The 26635-nt window shown below is 42.5% G+C and overlaps 3 protein-coding genes across 4 annotated transcripts; all 3 read right to left on the bottom strand.

The window, feature by feature from the left end:
• Positions 1-935: 935 nt before the first annotated feature.
• Positions 936-9955, bottom strand: hspa14 (heat shock protein family A (Hsp70) member 14). Of its 2 annotated transcripts, none has more exons than XM_085386208.1 (14): positions 9849-9955; positions 7983-8063; positions 6624-6706; positions 6052-6100; positions 5347-5452; positions 4414-4507; positions 4232-4336; positions 3311-3493; positions 3011-3166; positions 2641-2743; positions 2332-2547; positions 1982-2146; positions 1183-1250; positions 936-1096 (listed from the first exon to the last, which is right to left on the bottom strand). In XM_085386208.1, the coding sequence occupies exons 1-14, from the start codon at positions 9903-9905 to the stop codon at positions 1018-1020; spliced, it is 1545 nt and encodes a 514-aa protein (XP_085242334.1). In that variant the 5' UTR covers positions 9906-9955; the 3' UTR covers positions 936-1017. The 2 variants fall into 2 exon arrangements, with proteins under 2 accessions (XP_085242334.1, XP_085242335.1); XM_085386209.1 differs by having other exon boundaries at positions 3311-3472.
• Positions 9956-12998: 3043 nt separating this feature from the next.
• Positions 12999-15664, bottom strand: LOC146650300 (beta-2-microglobulin-like). The gene is made up of 4 exons (XM_085386660.1): positions 15415-15664; positions 14763-15035; positions 14148-14184; positions 12999-13912 (listed from the first exon to the last, which is right to left on the bottom strand). Exons 1-3 carry the CDS (start codon positions 15482-15484, stop codon positions 14171-14173), a joined length of 357 nt encoding a protein of 118 aa, XP_085242786.1. The 5' UTR covers positions 15485-15664; the 3' UTR covers positions 12999-13912; positions 14148-14170.
• A 3187-nt stretch (positions 15665-18851) lies between these two features.
• Positions 18852-20954, bottom strand: b2m (beta-2-microglobulin). The gene is made up of 3 exons (XM_085386210.1): positions 20801-20954; positions 19466-19741; positions 18852-19285 (listed from the first exon to the last, which is right to left on the bottom strand). Exons 1-3 carry the CDS (start codon positions 20862-20864, stop codon positions 19272-19274), a joined length of 354 nt encoding a protein of 117 aa, XP_085242336.1. The 5' UTR covers positions 20865-20954; the 3' UTR covers positions 18852-19271.
• Between the last annotated feature and the right edge of the window lie 5681 nt (positions 20955-26635).

The following is a 26635-nucleotide window of genomic DNA, read 5'->3' as shown; positions in this document are numbered from 1 at the left end:
AATAATTCTGATGGCAAAAGAGCCAAACGGGACAGGCGGAGAAAAAGAAACAAGCAAAGAGCTCGATAAACCCTTAAACAATGAGAGAAATCCTGACCTTATGGCAGTGCAGTCAAAACAGGTTAGGCAGCTCCACCCGAGGGATTTGGTGGAGCAGGAAATTTGCATCATTGATGTGCAGCAGCTGTGATGCTGTCAGCGTGGAAGCTTTCCAGCAGTTTGATATTTGATGAAGATCTCGATGGATGCTCAGGAACTCAGAGGAAGATCCTCCTGTTTGTGTGGACGTTGTGTTTTCAGCGGGATAAGGATGAAAGATGAATTATAGTTCGTCTCCCTGCTGAGAGCCTCGGTGTGTCGGTGCACTGGTCTGTTGAGGACCACTTTAAGCCCTGGCTGTTTGTAGAAGGACACTTCATGACCTTTCACCTCACCTGTCTGCTTCACAAACTGTGGAAAGCAGAAATCATATTAACGAGTCTGCGAACAGCAGTAATCTGTACGCTGATCTAAGTTTCAACTACAGGAAGCTGAACGAAACACGTGCGTGTGCTCATCCTGTGCTGTGGTCCAGAGATTGGGACCAAGACTGTTTAACCGTTCGACACGACAACAACTCCTGGCAGCACAGCGGCAAGAAGGTCCTGAGTTCAAGTCCAGCATCAGGCTGCGGGCTTTCTGAGCGGATACTGTCAGGCATTTGTCGTGTGTGTTATAAACACACACTTAAACATTTACACTTTGTACAACTTGGATACATCGACTTGCAATTTTCATTATGAACCATACAGGTACATACTCTCTATAGATGATCATAACTGACATAAGTATTCAGTCTTAGCTGTGCTTACAAATGTTTGCTGTTAAACTACAGCAGAGAACAAACGTGACGACAAACGTGCTGCAGTCAGTTTGAACAAAGAGTCAGAAACACGCACGTTTAATACGTTTATTGGGTAAAAAACAGAAAATAACATCGCACTGAGACCATGCTTCGTTTGTTTTTTGGAAAACACGTCACGATGCAGCTGCTATGGTGACGACCTCTGACCTTCCAGTGCCCTGTTCTACACAGGAAAGATGAATGGAGCCATCGCTGCAACATAAAGAAGAAACATATACATGTTTGCAACAACAACATCATCATCACGTGACTCTTGATGTTACCCAGGAAGGAAATACCTTTTCATGGTCACCACAGTGTCAATGCTGTGACTCTCCTCTGTGGGCTGCAGGTCTCTAAAAACAATCTGTGACACAGACACAAACATAAGCAGGAACCTGACAGTGGTTCTAATAATAATGATGATTTTCTCTGGCTTATCCATCCTGGATCACAGGGGCAGCAGCCTAAGCAGAGAAACCAGACCTCTCCCCCGAGGCGATCTGAGGAATTTAGAGGCCAAGCCTAAAACTCAGGAACACCTCAGAGAAAACATTTCCCTGAAAGGGTGTATGTGGTCTGAGAGAATGCTGAGGTACTATGTGCCAAAGTAACATCCACATGGACCCAAGATTTCCCAGGAGAACATTGGCCAAATCATGAACTCTGGCTTGCTTCCCATAGTGCACCTGGTCTTGTCCAGGTAAGTGACAACACGGGGTATCTGTTCTAGGAGACACTTCACCATCAGTGCTGAGAGGAGCACGAGGCCACGGAGAGGACGAAGTCTCTGCTTAGACTTTAGTTTTTCTCTCTCTCATATCATCAGAGGAGAAACATGTTCAGATGAACCTCAGAAACTGCTGCAGGACGTCTCTGTCCAGCTCGGCAACAAGGTGCAGATGCTTAACATCAGCTTAACAAGCATGCTTTCACCTTCATGTCCTCCACTGTTGTGTTTGTGTCGCAAACAAATGACGTCACCGGACTTTTGGCCAACATGGTTCCCAGCTTGTTGTGACGTTTTTCTAAAGCAGTTCGTAAACTGTGACTTGCACCAGCAGGCAGACAGGAAGCAGGAAGTCTGTTTGTGCTTACCTTGGACAGCTTCTCCGGCTGCTCTGTGATGAATCGCTGGTAAATCTCCAAACACAGCGAGGACAGTTTTCCGTCCCCCCTGAGGATGTGATGTCTGTGGGCAGGGAGGGGTGTGCCCACAGGAAGGAGAACCGTGAACATCTCAGCTCCAGACTCATCCATCTCCTCCAACACACCACAAAGGTCAGACAGAAGCCGTTAGAAATCGATTACAGTATTAACGAATGATATTATGTACAAATACATAAGTAGTGTACAAAGACTAGCTCTGCAGAGCTGAAACATTTATGTTCATGTGCATGCAACAAAGACCATGTGCAACATAAGATGTTTATCTGAGGTCTGAGTACTTTTACTAGTACGTCAATGGAAGACACATCCACTGTGACAGAGTCTTCCTCTGGGGTAAGGCCATCTCTGCCGACCAGCAGGCCCGCCTCCAGGGCTGCGCCCACAGCGATGACCTCGTCAGGAGGTGCCGCGTTGAGAAGCTCCACATCCGGAAACATTTCACGGATCATCTGCTGCAGACGAGGAATTCTGGCCGAGCCGCCGCAAAGAACCACCTGCAACACATGGCAGCGATCGAGGAGCGGCTTTTCTATTTAACACACAGCTATGCCATCACTCGTGCATCAGTAAAGACCTGCACGCTGTACCTTGCTAATGTTGTGAGGTGTAAGACCCGCCTCCTCGAGGACGGCTTTGATTGGCTGGATGCTTTTGTTGAAGAGTGAAGAGCAGAGCAGCTCAAATCGAGCTCTGAAAGAAATAACGCACAGAGATCGTCACGAAGGACAAAACATCTCAGTTATCAGAATCCTGATAATGTGTGTTTGGAAAAGTCATTTAACAAACGACTTTTCCCTTAATTCTGCTGCTCAATTGATTTCATTTAGTTCTTATTCGTTAGCTTTATGCTTTCAAACGTTTATCTCAAATGTTTCGTTCCACGTCCAGCTTCAGCTCAGGCTCAGCTAACGATAATATTCAGATTCTTACAATCTGTGCGTCGACACAACAGCTCACCTCGAGACGCTGCACTCGAAGTCGATACCATCATGAAGGGAGTCAACAAAGCAGTTGGCTGAACCCAGCGAGGACAGGGAGTGCTTAGCCATCTCTGCACCATTCATCAGCTTCAACATAGCCCGAGGATTAGAGCTCACATCGTGCTTAAACGTGCTGTACAACACACACACACACACAAACACACACACAGTGAGGACAGCTACACGGACTCAAACATACAGAAAAATCTTTAAGATGTTCGTCTGTTGCTTTGGTCCTTCTCAGTAAATCGTTCAGACTCTGATGTTCGGTTGGTACCGTTTGAATTCTGAGGCGAGGTGCTGCGCTAAGGCCTGAGTGAAAGCCTCTCCTCCGATGCTGTGGTCAGTGTGAGCGCTGCGACACAGGAACATTCCTCCATTGACCTGCAGCACTGTCACGCTCAGGGACGTCCCACCGAGCTTGTAGACGAGGACGTGACTGTGGAGACAGGACGCATCGCTAAAGGACAAGAAGATGGAAAATTCATTCAAACGGTGACTGCTCTGTCTGCTGGTAGCTGACGCACGCACTACTTCTGCTGGCTGTGGGTGGGGTTCTGGGGGGTTTCCACTTGGCCGTAGTACCCGGTAGTTTTTTCGTTTCGAGGTTCCCAGCAATCAGAGCCGATCTAAAAATGTGACATCAGCAGACAGCCTACCACCGATTGGCTAGTCAGTGGCGTCACTGAGTAATGAAAGCGTCTCCTTCATGAGACCACGCCTAACGTGTCCTCCGCTGTTTGTTGTGTTTGCATACAAATGACATCACTGGACTTTGGACTGGGTTGCTATAACGACCCCTGGACATCGTGGTACTGATACCTACTCGAGTGGAGTCGAGCAGGTATCAGTGGAAGAGGTCGAGCAGAACTCCCACAAGGATTTTAGATGCTCCAGCTTTTTAAACATGTTGTTGGATAAAGTTTTTTCCAAACAACATTCACATCTGCGCCGTAAGTCGGATCAGCAGGAGCGTCGATCCCTGCTCGCCAACACAGCTTACAAAGGACCCCAAGCTGTGAGGAGCCCAAACTAATGTTAGGCTGATTCTACCAGTTGGATCAGGTGGTAGAAGTAACGGCAGTCCCATCCTCCTTAGATTCAGGAGAGTTCATGTAGGCTCGGGTACACGCCGACCACGTCAGTTTGAAACCAGTGACCATAATGAAATCTGAGGTGTTCCTTTCCTAAAACACACCTCTTCCCTGACGGCGACTCCTGTCCGATGTCATAGGCCAGCAAAGCAGCAGCAGGCTCGTGGATTAGCCTCAGGACATTGAACCCTGCAGCTTCAGCCGCGTTCCTGAAGGAAACAGAGGTGACGATTAAAAACTGAAACAGATGCATATTTTCAAAGTGACATAAAAAAGATGCACCTACCTAAGAGCACGCTTCTGAGCATGTGCAAACTCTGAGGGAACAGTAATGACAGCGTCACTTACATCCGAGCCTCCCAGAGCCGACTGAGCCGTTTCTGTGGAAACAGCCATAATCAGTCGGGTGATTACTTTACAGAAAACTGAATACCCACAATTCATTTCTGAGGCTTTACGTATCAGGACATTACAAAATCTCATCCTTCTGAAGTGAAACAAGCCCACATGACAAACACCAGGACATTATTACAGCACTGCTCAGTCCACTTTCAGTCACTGTGTAATAGCCGTGCATCGTTCTGTTGCATGACGCGGTTCAGCTGTTGGACAGATGCTCTCACACTTTAACACGCCCAGGACATGCAAACTTAACTGATGTCAGTCGATTAGAGAGTTTTCAAAAGTATCAGATGTCCAATGAGGACGATTTGATGGTGGGAAATTTCTGACACATTATCAGGACCACACGCTGTGAGAAGCTGACAATGTTGCCCCAGAAATAATATGTCAAAATATATAAACTGTAAAAACAAAAACGTGTTTGTATGAAGCTTATATGAAGCGTTTTTTGTCGCCTCGGGGCGGTGTTGTGCGATAACAGGAACTTGTTGAGTAAGACTTTGCCAACAGCAGGGGTGGGAAACCCCAAGCCTCCAGGGCCGGTGTCCTGCAGGTTTTAGATGTCCTTGATCCAACACAGCTGATCTAAATGGCTAAATGACCTCCTCAACATATCCTGAAGTTCTCCAGAGGCCTGGTAATGAACTAATCAGGTGTGCTGAGCCAGGGTGAGCTCTGAAACCTGCAGGACACTGGCCCTCGAGGCTGCAGAAAGCTTGGAGGACCATCACTGAAGACCACATGAAAAATAATAAATCTACCAGCAACTTTGGCTCCTTGGAAATAATGACGAACATTTTCACACTAACAGATTTACCTTTCATTTTCTGGAAGATGAGCTTTGCGACATCTTCTGGAGCAACATACTTTGGCTGCTGTCCTGATGTGATCTCATAAAAAGGTTTGTTTTCTCTGCTGACAACCTAAACACACAAAACATCCTCAGACTCCAAAAACCAAACTGTGTTTTTGTGCCGTCATCACAGATCGTTCTAGAGAAACTCTCTCACAGACCATAAACTGGCATTTTCAGGAAGTTTAAATCTCAGCATGTGTGCCGCTGAAGGCAGCTTCTAAAAAACGAATAATGATAATATAATGCTATAATGCTTCTCAGTGTAAGTAATGCCAGTGTGTAGTTAGGATTATGTGTAAAATGTAAATAAGAAAACAAACTGCAGTTATCTGTAAATCCCTGCAGAACAATTCACTCATTATCTACTGAATCCAACATCAGAGGGATCCTGTCAATACGAGTCAGTAAATGGAGCTGTGATCTAAGGATGTAGTCAGGAGGGAGAAGTGTGACACAGGGCTGTTTAACATTAATGGATCATCAGCTTTAAATCAAACAAGACCTGAGGCAACGTTTTAAAATTGTGAGCACAGAAGAAGTGTTGAAAATGAGACGAGCTGGCTCAGCACCGCCTCCTGCCATCTGTAAAACACCAGGATCCAAACTGTGTGGATCTCCTGGCGTTTGGTCTGCAGGCTCTTTCAGAGGGTTGTTGGTGAAACCTACCTGACATTTGGTCTCCGTTCTGTGCCTTTGTATCTCTGGGTCATCAAAGCTTTTCAATCAGAGAGAAAGAAACAACACACACACAGTTATGAGTTGCTGTCCACAGGATGTCGAGGATAATAAATAATAACAACACTCGTTCCTTCCTCACTCAGGCTACAACTATCACAGCATGAGTACAAATGTTGTCAGAAATGTAACTTTTGTCATTTCTGTCTCAAAAACATCGTTTCCTTTCTACTGGAGCTCACTGAGCAACTGCTACATGGATCAAAGCCATCCTCTCATATGTAACAGCTGATGGTCTGTCTCAGGTGTCTGACTGGATGTAGCAGCGAGTACAGGAGCCTCCATGTTCCTGCCACAGTGTTACTGTTTTTCCCAGAGGAGAAACCAGACTGATGTCCACGTGTGATGATACAATCAATCTGAACAAGCATCATCATCATCATCATCATTATTTTCTATGTTAGAGCTGCATAATCTTGCTTTTTTTCCTTTGAGTTATTAATAATTACAATAATATGATGTAGGTTTCACATTTGCAAACAAAACATCGTCAGCTGTGTCACCTTCTCCCGAGCACTTGTTTCACTTTGATGACTGTGCTGGCAGCATTGCGGACCCGTCCCTGTTTTGCTGCTATACCTACAATCTGCAGAAGAGGTCAGAGGTTAAAAGGCTGCTGCAGTAGATATCTCACAGGTGCAGGAAGCAGCCGTCAGTAATGTAAGAATAATTCTGCACCTCAATGCAAAAAATCATCTTCTCCAAGTTCCAAAACCCAAAAAGCAAACGTGTCTGTGAAGGTTCTCAGTCATCCAGGTCATCGTAGTCTGAGGAGCTTGCAAAGAAAAGCGTCTGGACTTCTTTAAGTTGCTTGAAGACGTTTCACCTCTCATCCGAGAAGCTTCTTCAGTTTGAGGGTCAGATGGTGGAGAGTCCCAGATTTAAACTCAGTGGGAGTTTCCCCCCACAGAGGGACAAAAGGACCCCTGATGATCCTCTAATCACATGAGCCAAGGTGTGTAAAGGGTGTGGGTCACAATCAGCCAGAGTTTCGGGTGAGCTCATTGTGAAACCTGGCCCCACCCTATCATGTGATTTCCTGAGGTCAGATGGCCCAGGATGTGATTGGGCCCAATTAGGATAGCCGCATGTTTTGAGTGCTTCCTTTACATGTGTGTTCCTTCTTTTTCCCTTCAGGCTTAGAGGGAACATTTGAGGGAGTGGTTATCCTAATTGGGCTTTTATAAAATCAGCAAAGATGCACAGAAAAGAAGATCAGACACCAGCGAGGGAGGATAAGAAGGACAGACGCAAAGGTGAAACGTCTTCAAGCAACTTGAAGTCCAGATGCTTTTGTTTCTAAGCTCCTCAGACCAAACAGCAGACAGATCTATGCTAGACAGATCTATGCTAGACAGATCTATGCTAGACAGATCTATGCTAGACACTATAAGGTGATATGACAAGACCATGACCACAGAAACATGTGACCTGTGATAACAGAGGAACTTCTCAGTTACTTTTAACACTGCAAATATTTTAGCAATATGTTTCATTGATTGGTCATCAACATTTCTTCTATACAGACATTGTGCAAAGCCAATATGATGCTTAGGGAATTTAAAATAGAAAGTAGCTCGTCCACAGAAGGACTGGTAGCTCCCCTTACGATAAGGGTTCAGATCGCGCGAACAGGTGTGAATGTGTGTGTTTAGTTAGTTAGTTTGTTTGCTTGTTTTAATCAATTTTAAATCATACTTTTTATTTGCTTTTGTTTCTAATGTCTCTGTAAAGCACTTTGAATCACCTTGTTGCTGAATTGTGCTATACAAATAAATTTGCCTTGCCTTGCCTTAGTGCTAACAGGAAAGACTGAGTGCATGGGTCAGGCACAAACCCAAGAAGTGAAGCCAAAGTCGTACCTGTTCAGTGTCTCTGTAGCCCACCACAGTTGGCGTTACTCTGTCTCCTGCATCGTTAGCCACCACATCAGCCCGTCCATCCTAAACAACACGCAGCATACATTCAGAAACACTTAAATATATACTTTGCTCAAAACTCTTGGATATTCAGATGCATCAGCAGCTGATTTCCAGGCTCACTTATCCACATATATTTCATGTATGAATCCAAGCTGCAGATCTTTGTGAAAAAGCAGAGAAGACTTCAGTCCCCGTAGGGCTCCTTAAGGAGTTCAGCTTGGCCCAAGGAACCTTGACTACATGCCATAAGACTATTGTTTGACTGGAGTGGAAAGACATCACTGTCCTAAACTGGTTTACTGTTGAATTACTTGAAAAACCTCAAATTAACATGCAGCACAAATGTGAACTGAGCCTTAATAATCAGAGTCACGAAAGGTTTTGTGTAATCGTGAAATGAAAGGAGACAAGAGGCTGTTCAGCCTCCTCAAAGTAATATCTAATTAAGGTTTGTGGTACTTAGTTTGTATCGTCTACATGTGCCATTACAGGAAGGCAGCAATGACGCAGCTGCAAAAAGCCTGGTAGACTCCAACGTTTTCATTTTTTTGCTTTCAAGTTTCCTAAAATGTGAAACTTCTAAAACTTGCTTGGATTTAAGACCCAACATGCTGAAAGGCTGCAGTGGCCTGGGTGCAGTTTCTGTGTTCCTTTGTGCACTTTGTAACAAGTTAAGGCTATTGTATAAAAAAGGGTAGTTGGGTAGTTTTTACAGTAACAAGCATGCAGGCCAAGCGTCAGCCTGTCAGCGCCTTTAGTCTGAATCGTGGACAAAGTAATCTTTAATGACTTTAAAAAGCAAAGGCTGGGAGCACAAGTCTGATTTACACTGCACAGTATTCACTCGTCTGCCTTTACACACATGTGAACTTGAGTGACGCTGCATTGTTAATCTTTCTAAAGTTTAATATGATGTTTGCAGCTGTGACAGTTTCAACCAGGGATGTACGCGATTACTCGCCGTCAGCAGTGATGTCACTAGTCCAGAAGTACTCGTCATGTAATTTAATTCTTTTACATTTATTGATACCCAAATGTTGTGTCCTAAATGTTATGCTGCCACCAGATGGCGCATCGTTGTTGAGAAATGCCATGAATCTGTTCATCTCATCTTTTTGTTCACACTATTATTTCTGGTTCTTTAAAAAAAGCAAAAACTTAGATTGCAGATACAAGCGGCGAAAAGTTGGTTTTGTGTGAGTGTGGAGGGGCTCTCCCTGAGCGATGGAGGTCAGTCATTCAGGGGCTCAGAGGACAGCCTCTCCATCCACTGACACAGCTGTGTGACTTTATGTACACAAAAGCTGAAATATGAACATTATAAACTCCACTAATATTTAGTTCATGTTTCCTTAGCAAGCATATTTGACCCTTTTTCTTGGAAGTTCACTTAAATCACTTGGACCCTGCAGTCCACACTATAAGGTTGGGGGCGGGGCTTCGGGAAGGCCATCCAGGAGTTTAAGGTCATCTCTAAATCATGTTGGGGTGGAGCTGGACTCTAAAGGTGGTGTCAGAGGTGGATGTTGTCCAAGTACAATACTGGACACTCAGTTTTCTCATGTGTTTGGCATCGATGTCCTATCGGAGCACCAAACTGTGTCCCAGTTTAAAATGCTTAGTTATTAATCTGAGATGAAGAATCTGGATGCAATCCTCTCTCCTTATTTTACCCACTGAACTAACTGAAACAATTCATTGACTTATATTCACTCTGCCAGCAGCTTATCGAGCACCGCCATCCTTCAGGACATGTAAATGTTCACATCAAAGACGACATGCGAGGTTTCATGAAGCGATACTCACCTTAAATATCGCCACACAAGCGGATGTATAACCGAAATGAACCCCAATCGCCGACATGCTGCCAGCCCTCAGCCCAAAAGACCGACAAACATGGATCCGGTTCTCCTCACCTTTGAACCGGAAGAATTTCTTCTTGGAGTAGTTCAAAACAAAAGCATGTATTTTTTCTGAAGTATTGATGTTTATTTTTTTTACTCTAATATCATTGTTTGTATTCATGATTTGTTTTGCAGATATCTTTGTGGCTGTATGATTGTAGTTGCCAACTAACCAGTCATATCTTTGAAGAAACGGCGACAAACGACCGTTTCCGTTTGATGTCCGTGAAACTGAAACAAATCAAATGTACATGGCTGACACGCTTTGATTCTCCTTTTGCACTAATTCTTTTATTACCGGTATTTGTAAACATATTTCAGACTATAACTAAGTACGTGTGTCAATGTCTGGTAGTGACTAAGTCATTACGCTGGGAAGCATCCAAAATAGACTGAAGGTAGCTGGGGGCGGAGCCTGATGCATAAAGAATTATGTCTGTTAAAAAAGGACACTGTTGTTAAGATAATACAAAGCATTTATGTACAAAGTAAATAAACCTCTCTGTCATCCTATTTATAAGGTTATGTGTCGTGCTTGACTGAGCAACAGTGACATCAGTCTGCATGTCCTGAGGAATGACTTTATAAACTGGGCCCTACTGACCGAGGTCATGAATATCACCTGTTGTTTACAGCTGAACAGCGGCTGCTGAGGTAAAGATATGAGACGATGTGGACAGATTATGTGAACACTTAAAGTTCTAGACTATCAGCACCAGTAGTTTAACTGAGAACATCGTCCCAATTTCATCCAAATTTGCACCCAAAAGAGAGACTGACAGACTGTGGACAGTCTCTGCGACGTCATGAACGGACTGTAGCTGAATCAGGAAACACAGACGAGAGGAAATGGTAATTACAAGCTATGATGATTGCCTTTAAGTAATGGGACTACATACTTACGTTTATGTAATATGAGCCCAGCACTTAGATGTATGCATTGAACTGAACCTCAGTCTCGAATTTTTAGAACTTTTTGGATTTCTTTTACAGAGCTTAAAAATAGCTCGATCAAATAGCTTGGGACAAATACTCGTGTACATGTAGTACAGCTTTAAAAAAGGGCTGTGTCCAGTCTGTAGTGCCTCTTCTGAAGCATCTGTGTAATGATGGGCTTAAAACACTGAAAGTTGTGGAGCTGAGAAGCATTTTAGCTTCCTGGGAGAAGAGTGTGAAGCCTGGCTGGATGATCCAGGACAAAGAGCCACCAAAGGAAGTGGTCTGATTATCAGCTACATTGATTGTCCTTATTGTACTTCAGACTCCTTATTAAACACTCATTAAATGATCGCTGAACAACTTAAAAAACCTTAAATTACCTGATAATCACGAAGTAAAAGTAAACATAAAAATGTCTGAACATTTCTGATTCCCATCCTACAATTACACCCGTTACTGCAGCTCTGCCATACTACACAGTATGTTTTTGTTATTGGGGAAATTAGAAATTCCCCTGGAATAAGAGCTGCTGCTGTGTGATAGCTAACAGTTCATATTAAGTTGATAGAAGTAACAGTAAACATACAATAAATCACATCAGAGCGCTTTTAAAACCTCGGGCATTCATTACTGCAGTAACACCGTTCACTAAAACTATGAAGCAGAGTCCTGCTGTGGGTTTGTGCAGCAAATGCAGCAGGAAATAATCCCACGCAGGGCTCTGCTACGACGCTTCACACTCATAAATTAGATTTAATATCATTTAGACACAGTAATTTAATTGTATATATATGTAAACTTACACAATAAGTAAGGATATTTTTGTTTGGTCAGCTCTTTGTTATAATAACGCTGACTGGCAGTAAACCTCGTGGCACCAATCATTCAGAAATAAAGAGCTATATTTGTGGTTAGCAGAGCTGAGTATGCAGGTTGTGCCCAGTAAAAACTTTATAATAATCCCTGTATTATATTATTATAAACTTTATATATAAAATATTCTCTGCCAGTGGCAAACAGCTTATTATGTTATTGATTGTTTGGAGTTTTCTGTAGCTCAGGCCAGACCCTGCAGTCCCCTCACACTGATGTGCTGGTGTCCATCTGTCCTGCAACCTGAACACATGGAGCAACGTCGTGTTTACCGAAGAGTCCAGACTCCGCCTACCTGCAGGTGGATCATGAGGTCACAGGTGGAGAGGAGATGCACAGTGCTCTGCTGCTTTTGGTGGAGGCAGTGGGGTGGGTGGAAACACGAGGTCCGTCAGTAAGAACAGCTGTTTCTATTCTTGTAGTTAAATCATATAAAGAACTTTGGTGCCTATCAAAAAGTTTAATGCACCTCGATTGTTTTGGTGAATTTGTCTGAATTTAGATCCAAACGTGTCATTTCCAGATTCCTCTGTGGAGATGTTACACGGTCTCCTTTTTACACCAAAAAGTCAATAAAGCGTGAAAACATACGTTACCCCAAATATACTAAATGATCCGTGAATACACCGAAGCATCAGACTTTCATGCACTTCTTGGAATTCTCCTGGATTCTCCAGTGAATTGAGAATTAAATACAAACCGTTTAGTGGTGAGAAACAACGACCTTTCTCATGTACGGAAGAATTCAAGCTTCAAACATACACAATGTATCACCTGCAGGGCCACAACCCCACACAGGAAGTCGGACTTGGCTCTCTGATGTTAAAAAGTCCTGACTATGAGTGTGACCCAGCAAGCATGCAGAGTGTAGTCGATGCAGGTGAGGGGACTCGCTCAGTCCGAACTCATCCAGCTGCCTTCCCTGCTAAACCATTAAGAAGAAAAATGAGCAGCCATGCATGAACCCACCAGCTCCACCTGTTAACAGTACGTGGAATCACTCTCACCCCATTTTCTCACTCATTGATTTCTCATTTATACAGTGAAAAAACTTATATTTTGATTCATCTTTGCTTACGAATAAATATTAGCAGATTATGAGGTTGGATATTAGGACCTTAAACCTCTCTTAGCTGTGACGTGGAGGCGGCGAGAGGAGGACTTCTTCTACGCCAGGTCACATGACACAGTTTAACATCACTATTATAATAACTCGCTGTGCACAGCTGGACTTCCAATGTGAATTAAACCAATATAGTTTTATTTTGCATAAAATATGCCAGAACAAACAGGAACCGTCTGGTTAACTTCATAAACTTGTAATGTTACAAACAAACCAAGCAAACGGTCACGTTTGGAGTCATTTCAACACAAAGCATGTTTTAGTAAAATAAACATTTTCAAATTGGATACATATTTACATTGATTACCTTATTACAACATTAATATGAAAGTCTTTAGTCTGTATAGATTTACCTTAAAAATCAGAGCAATGCAAACACTTCAGTTTCACCACCACCACAAAGTCGATACTCAGATCACCACAAGATTCCTAAAGGAATATTTATCTGAAGAGAAATCCATAACTAATCAAATCCTCAAAACTTCTGCACGTTTCCACGGACGACCACACCCACGGACACCACCTGGATGTGTGTTTCCTACAGCTAGTAGGAAACACACATCCAGACCTTTCACAGCAGATGCCAAAACTCATCATTCGAGATAACTTCAAATCAGGTGCTTCACACGTTCTGGATGTGTTAAAGGCAAAGTGTAGTTATGGGTTGTTCTGTCTTCCAGCTGTTTTAAGAGAATAAGGCACAGAAAATACATTTGGTTTGGCCTCAGGGAACATTTCAGCTACGTGACTGGAGTAAGCTGGGCACGTTTCAAACATGACGCCTGCTGTCGATGTTGATACTTCGTGTTCACTTTTGACAGCAGACGCAAAATTGAGTGGTTTAACGCACGCTGCTGTGGCGCTGTGTGTCACAGAAACGAATGAAGCTGAAGGATGGCTGCTGTCTGAGCCCGTGGAAGTGCAGTGTTTTCATTTTGTGAAGCTCAAACGGTTGCATAATCAAATCCATTACTTTAGACATTTTCAAGATTCCAGAAATATTCCAATCTTCTCCATCCTGCTGAGCAGACCTGTGGGGACCACAAACATAATACAAACATTGTCTATCACTCAGTGCTTTGTGGGTCAGCTGCAGCGGATTCAGGGGAGGGTGGCTGGCACGGTTGCAAACACACTGCTATGATTTGACTGTAGCTTCCCTGCTGTCAGACACAGCTCTGCAGCTGAGACACAAGCCACACTCCTCCACCACAACAATGTAATGTCATTATATTGAAGTATGAATACTGATGAGCACATACATACCTGGAGCTGGACACGTGTAGAACTTACATATCTGCCTCTGAAACGAGACATTCAAAACATGTTTATGCTAGCTGTGATCTGGCCGGTTACTCCCCGCCTGTTACAAACACCAATAATTTCAACTTAAAACTTCAATAAGGTCTTTAAAGCAGGCAAGTGTTGACTGATGAACATGATGCATTTGTAAAAACATTTCAGCGTCTCTGAAAATATAAAATGTGTTTTTACAAGAGGACAACATCTGAGACTACAAATTTGTTCTTATTGGCTTGTTTGTTAATGAGCGTTTGAATGACTACGTGTTTCTTTTCATGATGCTTTTAATATGAATGAGTGATGAATGGAGTATTAGGAACTTGCACAATGTTCTATGTTCTGTAATTGTTCTGTTTCTGAACTGTTTTTTATTCCATAGTTTTGTTTATTGTAAACAATGTTAGTCAATGTAATAAAATACATGATCTGAAATAAGAAATAAATATATAAAAACAGATGATATGTGTGTACAAAACTAAAATACAGAACTAAGAAAATTTAGCAAAATATTTTCCAACCTCACGTACTGTGACCTGTGAAACAACACGTACACACAGACACAGTGAAAAACACTCATACCCCAAATATATGTGTTCTTTTTCCCCCCATGAGTTACTCTGCAGGTGAACACATCCTCCTTGGTTGGGGTGAAAGGCACATGCTTGGTCATGTGGTAGTGCCAGTTCTCTTCAAAGGCCAGGTCGGTCTGCTGAGAGCCTGGCATCTCTTTGTCATTCCTGAGCAGCTCGATGGTGATTTCAGGAGGATGGAATCCACTGACATGGCAGATGAGGGTGTTGGCGGTCCCGTAGTGTCCGGGGGAGCGGGTGTACACCTGAACCTTGGGTGAAACTGGCAAACACAAAAACAGTCACTCACTTACAGATGAAATAAAGACAATAATTTAATCCAGATGATAAATATTCATTTAGATTCCACCAACTTATTAAATATAAACACGGCAATTATCTGCGTCACAGTGTGTCACGCACAACAGCCAAACAAGGAAGTACTCGTAGTACTCGTAAAACGTTACAGCGCCTTTAAGTACAAGTTATCAGTCGTTTAATACTGTAAGTACTGTAAGTATGTTACTGTTTGCCATTTCCCAGAGATTCCACTTTACTACCTTTAAAGCCGTTTTGCTTTCACTGGGCCCGAGCGCCTTCCGCCTGATAACATCGGGCCATTTCGGAAACACAAACATGTTCAGTTACCGGAGATCACTTACTGTTCTTGACTGCCGAAAGACCTGTGAGTCCCAGCAGAAGGACGACGGCGAGACACACAAACGTCTTCATTGTTTCACATACAGACCGACTCGATATATCGCTGTTGGAGATTCGCTCGACAGAGAGAAGACAACAGTGCGTCACGATCCACAACGAAAGTGAAACCGTTCACATCGGGAGTGTTAGCTAACAGACACCGGGACGTCCAGGCAGTGCTAATGCTAACTAACAAAAAGGGGGTCTGTAACCCCGCCCACCAAAACCATGTTATGGCGCCCCGTTTATAAAAAACACAAGCAGCACAAACTCGTGACAAGACGACACGTGCCTATAATTCTACCAATAGGAAACTCCAAACGTCATGTTGCTAGGCGGAATTTACTCCGACATGTTGTTGTTCACTGTCGTTTGAGCAAATAAGCCGCCATGTTTGAGATGGCTGCCGGTGTTGTGCCAAAAACAAATGTTTCCGTGTATTTTTTATGTGTAATATCTTTACGTATGTTGGTAAACAGACTTCGGTGAACAGCGTTTACAAAGAGGTTTTATATAGAATTAAAAAATTATCAGTTTTTCAAGTATCTTTACAACTCTGTGTTGTTGTACTTACATTATAACCAATCCGGTCCTTTATCCCCACTTAAAATATTTTTACTGAACTATTGTAATATTTGCTGCCATTTCTTCTGTCCTCTTGGCCAACTTACTCTTACAAAAGACATTTTCAATGTTAATGAGATTTTTTAACTGCATAAATAAAGGTTATATAAAAGTCACTGCCAAAAACTGATTGCGCCTTCTAGCTTGTTACACGAATGTTGTTTGTGGCTCAGTGTGACTTTGTGTCCTCCATGAGGGAAGCATTTGACTTATGTTTCACAATTTAATATAACAAGTTACTTATAGCAGTTTAAATACGAGCAATCACTTTTTGGCACAACAGCCCGGAATTGCTGCTTTGTCAGACCTTAGAAAATCCTCTCAGGTGTTTACCTTTCCAAAGAATTTCCCACACATCGTTTTGGTGTTGATAATAACTCTTGTTCTTTCTGTGATGGGAATACTGAATGACAAAACATTTATTTTACCAGTGTATACACTGTAAAGCCCCGTGGGACGATGTACACTACTGGCTTTCCCCAAAGATTCCAAACTTACGTGAATTTTCAAAAAAAAAGTATTTTTGGATCTTTAAGAAAAAAAGAAACTTGAAAATGTCTTAACTGCGATCATTATTATGGGTAAATTCTTCATTCATAAATGTCGATCTCTGACAGCAAGGCCGTCCTTTTTCACTTCTCACAGTGAACAGTGAAGTTTATGGACAAAAACAAGCTGTGGCTCTGCACTGAAGCTTTTAGAAAACCCCTAGGTTAGAATTGTATTTTATTTTATGTCTTTTAATTTATTAATTTATTTAATTAGTTATTATTTATTTATTTAATTTAATTACAGATAATGAAAATAATATCAACACAATTGTGGGCTGGGGGGGCAAATGAAATATTGCACATGGCAGTGGCAAATTTTGAGTGGCACTTAGTACAGTATTGCATGGAGTACGGTTTTTATTTGTTTAAATACTAATAACAGTGAAGTGACCAGTGCAGAGTGTAAAATGTACCTATGAAACTGTAGGACCGATTCTGAGTGCATCTGTGTTGTGTGTGTTTAGGTGTTGTGGTTGAAGTGTCGAATGGCTTGATGACAGACTCCTGTAACGTCTGCCAGATGGTAACAAGGAGAAGAGCTGATGTGCTGGGTGGCTGTGGTCCTTGATTATGCTGTGTGCTCTGCGGAGGCATCGCTGGAGATAAATGTCCTGAATGGCAGGAAGCCTCGTGCCAGTGATGTGCTCTGCTGCCTTCACCACCCTCTGTAGTGATTGCCGGCTGCTGGCAGAGCAGCTTCCGTACCAAACTGTAATGCAGCTCGTCAGCAAGCTCTCGATCGCACACCTGTAGAAATTTGAGGTGATGTTAGCGTTCATGCCAAGCTTCCTCAGCCTCCTCAGGAAGTAGAGTCGCTGGCGAGCTTTCCTGATAGCAGTGTCTGTGTGAAGGGTTGGAAAAGGCTTTGCAATTGTTGCCATATTTTTTGTACTTGTTACATTTGTTTAATTAATTTATAAAAAGTTTATCTGGTCTTTAAGTGATGACATGATGAATCCTGCTTCCGGGCCCAACGTACTCTGCATTTAGTAATAATAATAATAATAATGGATTGGATTTATATAGCGCTTTTCAAGGCACCCAAAGCGCTTTACAATGCCACTATTCATTCACTCTCACGTTCACACACTGGTGGAGGCAGCTACAGTTGTAGCCACAGCTGACTGTGGCAGACTGACAGAAGCGAGGCTGCCATATCGCGCCATCGGCCCCTCTGGCCAACAGCAGTAGGCGGTAGGTGAAGTGTCTTGCCCAAGGACACAACAACCAGGACAGAGAGCCCGGGGATCGAACCGGCAACCTTCCGGTTACAGATACGCTTCCCTGAGCAAAGGTCGCCCCAAAACTAAGGTAAAAAAAACCCCCAACAACTGGTAATTCTTTGGGTTTTTTTTTTTTTTTTACATTTATTAAGTCTGTTGTGTTTTTAATGTGTTTTAATTCTTTGTATCTTGTTCTATTTAATCTCAACAAGCCCATAAAAACAGTCAGGGATCACTGTCGGCTTTTCTCATTTTTTATTACCGCTAATAATTTAAAGCTCAGTTTTTAAAACTTTAAAAACTATTTGGACTATATTTTCATATAGTCCAAATACCTAAACTAGCTTTTTATGATAACATACAAATCTTCTGCAGGTCCCAAAGTCAAACGAACACTGCAGCATCACTGAGAGTTACAAACTGTCTAAATTCTTTCATCTTTAATAAAATGATCAGCATCGCTGCTTTACCAGGTGTAACAATTAAGTTTAACATCCAGGCATCCATGAAAACAGGATTTATTACATTTAGTTAGAAGTTAGCAGGAAGTTAGCTCGCTAGCTTCCACCTAAGCATGATATAGCATGTTCTGACTGAGAGGTTTCTGAAGCATTCAAACGTACAGCTCTGCTATCACTTCCAACATAAATGAAGACAGAAAACTAAACAGCAGAGACGTTTGTAGGGTTACTGAAGTTGGGCTAGCTGCTATATAATGATGTGCTACGTGATCGCTAGCTACACAGCTATGTTAGCATAAACACAGTGAAGCTGGAGGATGTGAGATGTTTGTTTAGTTTTTACAGGACTACAAAGCCTCGCGCAAATGATCGTTTTCATGATTGTCTGTCAAGAGACACTTTGCAGGACTCTCAAACTCGTGGAGACCTATGCCTGATGAACACACAGCACATTTGTTTTCACAACATAAAGAATCAATATTTCTGTATAAAATGATACATTTTAGGGTTTTTGTAAAATAATAATAATAAAAACACCAGAAATTTTCAAGAATTTTTATTATTTTACATGTATACACACATACATATAACCCATTATTCTATCATTTGAGAAACTCATTTAGGTATAAAACAGTTTATTGCATAATGGCCAAAGAACCCCTCACATATGGAAAAATATTACAACAGGGTGAAACAAACGAGGCTTTTGTGATTACAGCTGAGCAAATCCACTTAGTCAAAGGCAAACCAGCAAAAAGTGACACCCTAAATTTTTATAATCTCTACATCATACCAAAATAATATTGAGAAATTACTGTTACCTAATATGTTACTGATAATTATTCTGATGAGAAGAAACAAATCTGACGCTACACGGCGGACTCTGATTGTACAGGAAGGACAGATGTTGGGTAGCGGGGACAACATGACCGATGTGACACTCTTTGGTCCCCATTGGTGTTTACATGTTTGACTCTGTAAAGAGAAAATATTAAGGTTATTCATTTCATAAAAGCACAGAAAGACAATTTCATTCACCGCTGATTCATTTATAAAAGTATTAAACATGTTTAATTTTCTTTTGTATTTTTTTTTAAATTTGAGGTTACTACATAATGCTTATGACTGTATATAGTTTTGGCTATCTTAACTCACCCCAACCAAAGGTTTTTGGTTCTTGTGTCCCATGAGTGACTTTGCAGGCGTAGTTTTCTCCTTCCTTTGGTGTAAAAGCGACGTGCTTGGTCAGATGGAAGTGCCAGTCCTGGTTGAAGACCAGGTCAGTCTGCTTGGCATCAGGAATTTCTGCCCCATCCTTCAGCAGTGTGATGGTGATGTCAGGGGGGTGGAAATCACTCACGTGGCAGATCAAGACATTTTCCTCTCCATACTTTCCAGGATTACGGCTGTAAACCTGAGTCTTTGGTGGAGCTAAAGGCAAGAATGAAAGAGAAAGTAATATCCTTAATAAGGGATCAGTATTCATAAGTGGTCCAGCCTGTCTGAGGCCAATTTCGTTATGATGATTTTAGACCAGCGGTCCCCAACCTTTTTTGCGCCATGGACCGGTTTATATCTGACAATACTTTCACGGACCAGCCTTTGAGGTGATAAATACGACAAAATAAAACCAGTACCGGAACCAAAAAAGAAGGTTTATTCATAACACAATGAAAAGACCCAGGGAAACCGAGTTAACACTAAAAACGATAAAAACCTTGAAAACCATGAATTTCACACACGAGCCTCAACTCTTGCGGCCGGTACCGGTCCGCGGGCCGGGGTTGGGGACCGCTGGCTTAGACTATAAATATGAAAAGACTCGCTTGCTGAAAACAGAACTGAATTGGTGTTTGAATGACTTTCCTGTTTTTGTTTTGTGGCCCATATGTTACCTGTAAATGTATTTTTATCCCCAACACGACAAATTTATTTACCCCTGATAAAATGGGACGTGCTCACATACTGATGCTTTCACACTGATTGTCCTCAACAATATCAGCAAATACAACCAAGTAATTACTTTTGCAATGAAAGGACAGAAATAGTAAGAAGAGAAATCCTTGTATTAAAATATCCTGCAGCCAGCTGAGGGCGCTCTATGTATTTACAAGAAATCGAAACCAAATCCAAAAAGCTGGGGGGGAATTCCACTCTGTTAAAAACACCATGGACGGTTTTCTCCTTACATATTTATTGTCCAGTCAAAACGAATCGTCTCTGGACTGAAACTGTTTAGAGTCGATAAACGCAGCTTTGTTTTCCTCAAATCAAAGCACCTTATGAACCCCTCCCTGACGGCTTTGTTTTGTCTTTGTTGAAAAACGTATAAAAATATGACGTAAAACTTACAGACTAACCAAACCGTGATTAAGATTTACACAAAGGATAGAAACCGTTTGACTTGAAGTTCAGACTTTTATAAGTTCAGTAAAATGACAGGACTCAACCTTCAGTATTTCAGGGAGACTTTTTGAAAAAAGTACTTACAGTATTTCCCCTCCACTGCGCAGTAAACAGCTGCGATAACAGCCAAACACAGGACGGCCTTCATGTTTTCTCTTTGTAGTCGCAGATCCTGCTGAGAGCTGTTCGTCTCTCGCGCTCGCGAAGCTGGAATAAAGTAAAAAAGTGGAGCGCGTGAGGATATGCGAGCGCTGTAAGACAGCCCACAGCCACACGGGCCAATCATTCATTTCTCTCATGCTGTTACCAGGTAGAATCCTAGTAAAGAGGTTTCGCTCACTCATGACAGGCACATGTGGAACCTCCCTGGAAACTACCTGAAGTTTTAATCTCCATAGAACTATTATTTATGATATTCTGTAATTATTGTTGTTAATAATAATAATGATCTCATGCTAAAGTATTTATAGTTCCTTCGTTTCAGATTCTGTTTTCTTTTTCTTGTCTTTATTCACTTATTTTTTGTTTTCTTAACTTTTCCCCCTCAGTTTTATTCTGGTTTGGTTTTAATTCCTTTAAATTTGTATATGACTTGTTCAGGCACATTTTGGACAGCTCAACATAATTTTGGGTGATTGTAGTGCAGAAAGTAGAGCAGGTTACCTAATCAGAAGGTTGGTGGTTTGATCCCTGGCTGCTAACCCAGGCTGGTCTCCGATCCATCAGTGTGTGAATGTTAGATAGAAAGCATTTAATCATAGGAAAAGGGTGCTCGTATAAAGTGATACATGTTGTATTAAAGGACTCTGACTGTTCATGTTGAGCAGAAAAGAGCTATATAACAACCAGGCCATTTACCATAATCAGTAAGTCTTATTTCTTTATGATTTGGTATATTTTGTGCTAGCGTCTACATTTATTCATACTTTCAAAAGACAAATAATGCATCTCCTTCATTAACATACAAACAGGGGGACTCTGAGGAAAATCTACCGGATACAAGCCATGATCACCAGATTTGATATCACAAGAGAAACAAAATAATGAATAAATCCATAATTTCGTGTTTTAATCAAACTGTTCTCACTATTAGTTTTCTGTTTGCGCTCGGTTTGGTTTCAGTTAATTTCCTGTCGCCTATTTTAGTTTTTATTGTGTGAAAAATCTTTAAGTTTAGTTTCATTTTCATGACTTCAGTGTTGTGACAGACTAGCGCTGGTTAGTTGTTGTTTTCTCCTTTCATGTCCGGGGTGGAGCATATGAGGTCATCTCCCAGCTGTCCTGGATTGCCTCCATCAGATTGGCCTTCTTAAGACAGTTTGTGCAGCAGATTATACATCTGTGGTAACAAATAAAAAATGTGTTTTTTGACAGTTTCTTTTTAACATTAGTATGCCGATAATAGGTTTGATACACTCTTCATTAAAAGGATCCGAGCATTAACCTCAGGGTGTGAAGGGTTAACTCAGAGGGACAGGCAGAGCTGAGTGTAGCCCGGTAACAACTGTAAGGTAGGCAGGAGTTTTCTCACACAGGACTGGAGGTCAAAGAGCATTTCCATGTGGAAGGACCACGAGGAGAACAAATCGGGGAGTGCTGAGTCTAAACCACAGCATCTTCCCATCAATAGTCACAAATATTTCCTGCTTTCAATTGTCTAATATATACTTTTAATCATGAATTGTGCTTCACTTAACATAGAGAAGTCCACAGCTGTGCAATTCAAAGCTTTAACTACCAGATAATAAAATATGTGATCTGCAAGACTGTCTCCAGAACTTCTCTCAGTATAAAAAACCCACCACAACATAACAATCAGTGTCATCGATTTATGCTAAATTTTAGTAAATATTTGCACCAGCACTCATGGACAGGTGACAAAGACAAATTTGACCAAAGTAAAAACTCTTTGGCTCCTTTTCGAAAGGAGCCAGCTGAGGTGGTTCGGGCATCTGACCAGGATGCCTCCTGGGCGCCTCCTGGGTGAGGTGTTGCGGGCATGTCCCACCGGGAGGAGGCCCCGGGGCAGACCCAGGACACGCTGGAGAGATTAAATCTCTCGGCTGGCCTGGGAACGCCTTGGTGTTCCCCCGGATAAGCTGGAGGAGGTGGCTGGGGAGAGGGAGGTCTGGGCCTCTCTGCTTAGGCTGCTGCCCCCGCGACCTGGCCTCGGATAAAGCGGATGAAGATGGATGGATGATTGATTGATGGATGAAAACTCTTTGGCTTAAGATTTGCTTTAATGTGAACAATAACATGCTGGAAATCCCAAAAAGATGATTGAGTTCATCTGACTGTAACATTTCCAGTGGGAGCAATGTTTCTTCTCATATGATGTTACATCTCTCTTCACTCCAGTCATTGAAACAGTGCAAGTAGTTCATGACAGATTACAGGATGAACCCAACCTCAGCAACAGGACTTGTCCCTGCGAGTGGGGAAAAATAAAGGCGGGTCCAATTGCAGGCACTCGTGGAGGTGCGAAGGAGGTTTATTGTAAGACAAAACACAAGCTGAAAACAGCGAACAGACTAAAGATAACCTGAACTGGGAAAACGAAACTACTGAGCATGAAGGAGGGTGAACAGCGGCCTATGACGGCTGAAGCACGACCAGACAGACCAGCGACTACAACATAAGAAGACACGACTTAAATACACACAGAAGAACACGGGGAGATTACACACAGGTGGGGGACACAGCTGGAAGTAACTGACGAGACAAGGGAGGCAAAACTGAATACACTCACATGAGACACGGACTTTCACAATAAAACAGGAAACAAGAAACCATTACACAAAGACACAGACTAGACACGGAACTGAACCTACACTAAACATGAGACACAACCAAAGAACTAATCCCTAAACACCAATAAACAGAAACATAGAATCCTAATAATAATCAACAAAGCACAAGAGGATCAGAAAACAATCCATAATGTAAAAATAAACAAAAACCTAAGAACTCAAGAGTTGGCAGTTCATCTTGTAATCGGAAGGTTGCCGGTTCGAGCCCCAGCTTGGACAGTCTCGGTCGTTGTGTCGTTGGGCGAGACACTTTACCCTACTGCCTACTGGTGATGGTCAGAGGGGCCGATGGTGCGATATGGCAGCCTGGCTTCTGTCAGTCTGCCCCAGGGCAGCTGTGGCTACACCTGTAGCTGCCTCCACCAGTGTGTGAATGTGAGAGTGAATGAATAGTGGAATTGTAAAGCGCTTTGAGGGTCTCGAAAAGCGCTATATAAATGCAATCCATTATTATTATTAAAATGCTGGGTCAAAATGACCCAGAACCATGACAGGACTACTCTCAGCACCGGCCTACTGTGTCTGCCCACCAGCTCAAGATAGAAAATCCAAGACAGCAGTTGCTGCAAAGAACAAGCCATCACACCTCGGTGAAAGGAAAAAGAAAGGTTCAGTCTTTTGTCATGAGCAACACTCTGTGTCCCCCGTCTCTTCTCCCCCAAACAGCAAGAAAGTGTTGGGATAACCAAACCAATCCAAGTTCAAGGTTCAGTCTCCAGAATTTTACAGTACACCAGGAGCACTCTGTCAGTCTGCATCTCCTCTAGTTCATGGAGGAAAGACAAATGACACAGTGTCACCGCAGGGTCTGAAAACGATGGAGTTCGCTGTTCTCGCCGGGCTCTAGTGAACCTCGACCTCCCGGTCAGCTATCGAGCTGGTGGGTCACAGACGTCTCAGAAAACGACGGAGCACTTTTGCAAATATGTGATGTCTTGATAAACCGAGCATATAATTGAAGTTGACACAGCTACATGAAAACATCTTAAAAGTTTATTTTGTGATCCAGAAAGAGTAATAAGAGAAATATTAAAACTAAGTAGCTGCCGCCATTTTGGAAACTGGACTTGGCTGGGCCGCGCTATGAGTTCTGGGATATGGTGGGCCACGAAGGACACACCCGACCCATCCTTTAAATCTGGGGAGAAGGAGGACGCAATTGTTGGCCACATTCAGAGCAGCCTTTGTCGCCTGGATGTGACTTCAAATGCAGCCTCCGAAGGATGCAGCCTAGGAATTAGGACATACCTGTGGTGTCATTGGAGCTTCTGCAGTTGGTCACTGGTCAAATTTCCTGCTCTGTCTTGGCCTCAGGATGTCTAGAGGCATGAATCAAGCGCACCCAAAAGGAATAAGCGCATCAGTGGTCATGTGCTCAGGGAGGGAGAGACTAAAGCAGCAACAGTTGTAACGCGGTTTTGTGTGATTACATGTGTGTTAATGAACCTGTAAGTGTTATTCCCTTTGACAGGTTAACTGGTATCATAATGGCTGTAGCTGTTTGTGAATGTTGACGTTGTGCCTCAGTATAGTGATACCACGTTGGTAGAATTATTTAATTATTTAGTAAAGAGTTAGTAGCAGTGGTCAGAATCTCCGGTGATGATTACATCCAGCGGTTAAAGGATTTTTCAATCGTTAATTGTTTAGTTTAACTGTTGTTAGCCATGTTCTTGCCTTACTACTAGCAACTTGTCAGATGTGCTATTTAGCCAACTTATGGTCTACAGTGACCCCTTGTGGACATGGTAAAATATTGCTGTGTTGCGTAGATGTGTTGTGATTGTTTCTTAGTTGTTATTGACTCGACTAATTACAGAATTGCCTGTTTCTGTTTCCAGAAAACCATGCTTATAGTAACATAAACTGTATCTTCTACAACAATGAGTTCACGTATGGCTGCACTGCATTTGGATTAAGCCTGGCAAGCTCTGATGTTCTTCAGAAGAATCAATTCTTCTGTGGAGCTTAATTAAAGACAGTTAACCAAACTCCTGGACTGCTGCAGTCTTTCTGACAGAAGACTTGGGCCGGACTGTATATCCAGCACTTCCATTATATTTATATATATTCTACAGTCACGCCAAGGCGATACCCATAGTGAAACACCTCACTCTGTTATCAAAGAACCAGGGATTATGTTAAATAACCCAACTATGTGAATAATGATAGGCTAGGCTTCTTAGAATGTGAGAGTTTCGTCAGTAATGGGGAACATTTTAAACTCCACGTGTACCACAAACCAAAGCATACATTTCAGTATTTAAGATTTCATTTCGTCAAGGTGTCATCAGGACGCTACAACACCATTCCCATAGATACAGTTGCTAGGGAAGCAGAAGAACATCATATCAAAGAAGCCCTGAGTTAATGTGTTTATCCCAGCTGGACATTTGTCAAACCTGGAAAGGCGCCTAAAAAATCCCCAGCTGATCCAGGAGAGAAGAAGGACGACTGCTGCCTAAGGGGAACCCTTCGTGATCCTGTATGTGTCCGGAGTATTGAAACAGCTGAGACGCATTTTCTCTAAACACTGCGTCTCTGTGGCTTTTAACCCCAAAACACACTGTGGCAAAAATTGGTCCATCCTGTGGATCAGGTCCCCCGCAGGACTCTGCAGTCTGTCTACCTACAGGCCAGTGAACACTCTTTCAATGATGAGGATGTAACATCCTGGACAGGGAGGAACGCTGGTTTGAGGGCGGAGTCAACGAAGCCATTTACGTGAAAAGGGAAAGACCATCTCTGAATGGAGGAGGGGGCCTAAAGGTACATCTGTCACCATCTTACAATGCTGTGATTGCAGCCATTCCCCATTGATCAATTGTCATTAATCAATTATCTTTGATCAGTGGCTGTTGATCAATGGTCATGGCAGTTTGCATGAGCATTGATCATTAATGATGAAGGAACTGACCTCTCAGCATATTGTTCATTCAGTGGTGCTGGTTTCAGTCACTGTTTATAGCAGCAGTCAGCTGAGACTGAAGACGTCACCTGATGATGACGAAACGTTTCTCCCACTGAAAACGTCCAGATGGACACAATAAACTTTCTAGGATTTCCTTACCTGGATGATTGAGCATGCATCAAGACAAACATTCTGGAG

Source organism: Rhamphochromis longiceps, linkage group LG17 (genome assembly GCF_057381845.1).
Source record: "Rhamphochromis longiceps isolate RC_006_pf linkage group LG17, R_longiceps_female_GT1.1, whole genome shotgun sequence".
NCBI lineage: Eukaryota > Metazoa > Chordata > Actinopteri > Cichliformes > Cichlidae > Rhamphochromis > Rhamphochromis longiceps.
This window is presented reverse-complemented; position numbering and strand designations above follow the sequence as displayed.